Source organism: Vicia villosa, linkage group LG7 (assembly GCF_029867415.1).
Source record: "Vicia villosa cultivar HV-30 ecotype Madison, WI linkage group LG7, Vvil1.0, whole genome shotgun sequence".
Taxonomy (NCBI): domain Eukaryota; kingdom Viridiplantae; phylum Streptophyta; class Magnoliopsida; order Fabales; family Fabaceae; genus Vicia; species Vicia villosa.
This window is the reverse complement of record NC_081186.1, coordinates 115,332,578-115,337,065: the sequence shown is the minus strand read 5'-3', so window position 1 is coordinate 115,337,065 and position 4,488 is coordinate 115,332,578. Positions and strand designations below refer to the sequence as shown.

Genomic DNA, 4,488 nt, shown 5'->3' with positions numbered 1-4,488 from the left:
ACACTAAAAAATAGGACAATACTAATAATATTAATTTTAATTGATTAATAAAAGCAAATTTAATTATTTAATAATTAATTAATTAAATATCATCCCATATTAAAATTTGATTCTATAACTTCTCTCACTAAAACTTCCATTAATTAAAAATAATAATTAATTAAATAAATTATTAGATTAATAAATAATACATGATAAATATTACACATTGCATACCAAAATAATAATACCTTTAAAATTTTCTTATTTCATAACTTACACACGAAAAATAAGGACACTACTAACTAACAATAATTTTAATTAATTAATAAAAATCAACTCACCCACTAACACACCTAATTACCACGTTATTACTATGATTACTTCCATTAATCACTAACCAACCACAATACATCCAAAAGAAACCTCCCACTAATCACATATATTACTTATAAAATCGACATACGACACAACTCATCTTTTAATTTTTAACATCATTTTTTTCTTCTCATTAGGTAAGTTTCTCTAATAACTTATGTTATCATTGTGTTTTTCTTGATTTTTTTTTAATTTGTTCAAGATCAATTTTTAAGATATAAAATCTCTCACTTACCACATATGCACAATTTATTTTGTCAATTTATAACATCAAAAATTTTTTTCTTATTAGATAAGTTTCTTTCTAATAATTTACTTGATTATTGTGTTTCTCTGGATTTTTTTTTTACTTTCTGTTCAAGGGTTAAATTTTAAGGTATGAAATATAGTGTATTATATTTTTGACGTTTCTTTTATTATTTTATTCTATTTTCTACTTATCATGTTTTTTTTAGTCTTCAATTATGTTCTATTTTATTAATTTATTATATTGTTATATGTCATTTATTTATTTTTCTATTTGTATTTTCTTACACTTTTAATTTATGTATTTTACTAATTGTTGATTATGTTTTTTCGTAGGTATATATTTTAAGCAATTACATAAACACATTTTTTTAATAAAGATATTGTTGGTGTCTTATCTTTATTTTCTATTCCTATTTTTTTTAACTATTTTATTATTGTATACTAATTTAATATGTTTATTTCGCAGCTATATATTTTGAAGTAAACAAAATTAATAATTTACAAACTCATAATTTATTATGATAAATTATCTACAATATCTACATTTTACTCTATAAATTTTACTATTTTAATTTTATGATTTATTTCTATTTTTTAATTTTGTTGAAAATATATTATTATATTTTAAGACACACAAAATATTAAATTATTGTTAATACACATTATTATATTTTAAATTATTAATTTAAACAACAATATTTATTATTAATTAGATAAAAAAATTTCGCACATCGTGCGGGTGGACGTCTAGTAATAATATATAATCTTATAAATTAAAGTTGTTGAGTCTTTTATAGAATTTTTTGGCGCCAAAACTAAAGGTACTTTTGTCATTTGTTATTCATATATTTATTTATTTAATTTTATTATTTATGATACTAACCAATTATTTTTTATTTTAATTTATAGTATTTCTTTGATGATTATCCACTAATCTTATTAATTAAAATTGTTAAGACTCTTAAAAAAATTGGCGCCAAAATTAAAGGTACTCCTGTCATTTATTATTCATTTATTTATTTATTTTATTTTATTATTTATTTTATTCATTTATTAAACGTACTTCTGTCATTTATTATTTATTTATTATTTATTTTATTTATTTATTAAAGGTACTTCTGTCATTTATTATTAAAGGTACTTCTCTCATTTATTATTCATTAATTATTTATTTTATTTATTTTATTCATTTATTATATGCCACTAACCAATTTTTTTTTATTATTCATCTGGACAAACATGTGATAATGGCTACCATTTTTAATCAATAGAATTTTTTTAACAAGATTGAAATTGGTTTTAGTAAATTAAAAAAAAAATAATCATACTAAATTAATTAATAAATGATTAACTAATTAATTTTTTTTACTATTCCAATATTCCCTATTTCACTCCTTTATACTGAATTATAAACCTACAATTTATTCCATAATTGTTTTTACTAAACTATTCTAATTAATTAATTAATAATTAATTAATTAAAATCAAAATGATTAAAATAAGTTATTCTTACTATAACTTTCAATAATCCCTACTTCATTGCCTTAAAACTATCTGAACATGCATATTTTTCAATTTCTTATTTAATAAAACTAAGAGTTTAAAGGTAGTGCACTGACAGTGTAAACAAACTTTACACATACAACCAATCAAAATCCTTACATTTGCCATGTCATATTAGTTTTTTTAAATTAAAATTATGTTTTAATTAGATACATGATTGTGATTGTTTGACAGTGTAAAAAACTTTACACTGTCAGTGCATATCCCTTTTTCTCTAAAACTAATTAGTTCTACTAACTATATTAACTTTCTTTTTCACGACCATTGAATCACTATATTGCAAGAAATATTATATAGATTATTTTATTTCCTATAGTAATCAGTTATAATTTTAATTTTTCTCAAAATTGCATTTCTTATATAAATTAGGTTATTCTAGATGTATTTTTTTATCATAGATTACAATAATTAAAAAAAACTAATTAATTAAATTTGTACACTCGTTATAATATCATGAGTGTTAAATTGATTGTAGCAATTATAGAAATGCTATGTTGCAGTTCTTTATGTATTTTATTTATTTATCTCAATTTTATCTGTTACTTATTTATTTATTTTTATTTTTTGTGCGATAGTTTTTAAAAGCTTTAGAGATCAATTTAAATTTAAAAAAAAAAATTTATTTATGATATTAAAATATTGGAATTAAAAACAATAATTTGTAAATATTTGATTATATTCATTTTTTAAAATTTTCACAACTATATCTTAAATATTTCTTTAATCCATAAATTATATTCATTTTTCAAAATTTTCGAAAAAATAAAATTAAAAACTTGATGATGTTATTATTAATTAATAAAAAATATTATTAATTATACTATCTTGCATTTGTTTTTCACTTTTTTATTAACTTTTATTTATGTTTATTTTGTAGTTATTAACTTTATAGATAGTTAAGATGTACATTATTAAATTGTTTCATATTTTATGTTATAAAACTTTAGTATCTAAGATGTTAAAAACTTTTGATGAGCTTTTTTAATTTTAAAAATTTTGACTAAACATGAATTTTTTTTAGTTTATAATTCAACATCTTTTTTTTATTTTAATTTCATAAATATTTTTTATAAAATATTTTTAATAATATATTAAATTATTTATAAATTTTATTAAATATAAAAAATAATAATTATATAGAACTTCCCCGCGCATCAGGTTAGTAATATTAAAAGGTGGATAATTTTCAAAATACAATAAAGGGTAGCCGTCAAATATTAAAAGTGCATGTAGGAACCAAAAGAGAGAAAGAAAAAAAATAACAAACAAGAAAAACAACCAACAAAAACTACAGCATTAATCACGTTTGAATATTGAATTTTGCTACTATGGTTATTACATAATTTGGCTAAAAGATAAAAAGAATTTTGCCTTCATTTTATCTTATTTCTCAATTGTATTTTGAGTTTTAACTTATTACTTTTTTTTAAAAAACAAATATTTTTTTAATTAGTTAGTTACTATTATTTTGTTTTATGTATATATTGTATCTTATCTTCAAACCATTTTAAATAATCTCATAAAGATAGGTAGGTTGTTACACTTATCAATTTTTTTAATGATTTTCATTCTTATAAATAGTGCATCACTTTTCCGAATCATCACCACATCACCTCACTTTCTACAGTGCTTCCTTCAACTTTACCACTTACTTATTCTCAGCTCTCAAAACCTAATAGAAAAAAAATGTCTTATGCATACCTCTTCAAATTCATAATAATCGGAGACACCGGAGTCGGGAAATCATGCCTTCAACTTCAATTCACGGACAACCGCTTTCAACCTGTCCATGACGTAACAATTGGCGTCGAATTCGGCTTAAGGATGATCACCATTGATAGTAAACCAATCAAGTTACAAATAGGGGACACAGCAGGTCAAGAGATGTTCAGATCGATAACAAGATCATACTATAGAGGAGCTGCAGGTGCATTACTTGTTTATGATATAACAAGGAGAGAAACATTTGATCACTTAGCTACTTGGTTAGAAGATGCAAGGCAACATGCGAGTTCGAGTATGATCATTATGTTAATCGGAAACAAATCTGATCTAAGTAAGAAGCGCGTTGTAAGTACTGAAGAAGGCGAGAAGTTTGCCAAGGAGAATGGTTTGATCTTCATGGAGGTTTCGGCGAAAAGTGCAAAAAATGTTGAAGAAGCCTTCGTAAAAACAGCTGGAGCAATATATAGAAAGATGAAACATGGAGAATTTGATAAGTTGAATGAAACTCAGGGAATCAAAATTGGATATGATGAACCATTGGTGGGTAGGGTTCATAAGCTCCCTTCTGTTTTTGGTGGAAGCTGCTGCACTTGA

The 4,488-nt window shown here is 22.2% G+C and overlaps 1 protein-coding gene across 1 annotated transcript; it reads left to right on the top strand.

Annotated features, from left to right (window-relative positions):
* The first annotated feature begins 3,855 nt into the window (after positions 1-3,855).
* LOC131620032 (ras-related protein Rab-2-B-like) lies at positions 3,856-4,488 on the top strand. The gene has a single exon (XM_058891056.1). It carries the CDS (start codon positions 3,856-3,858, stop codon positions 4,486-4,488), a length of 633 nt encoding a protein of 210 aa, XP_058747039.1.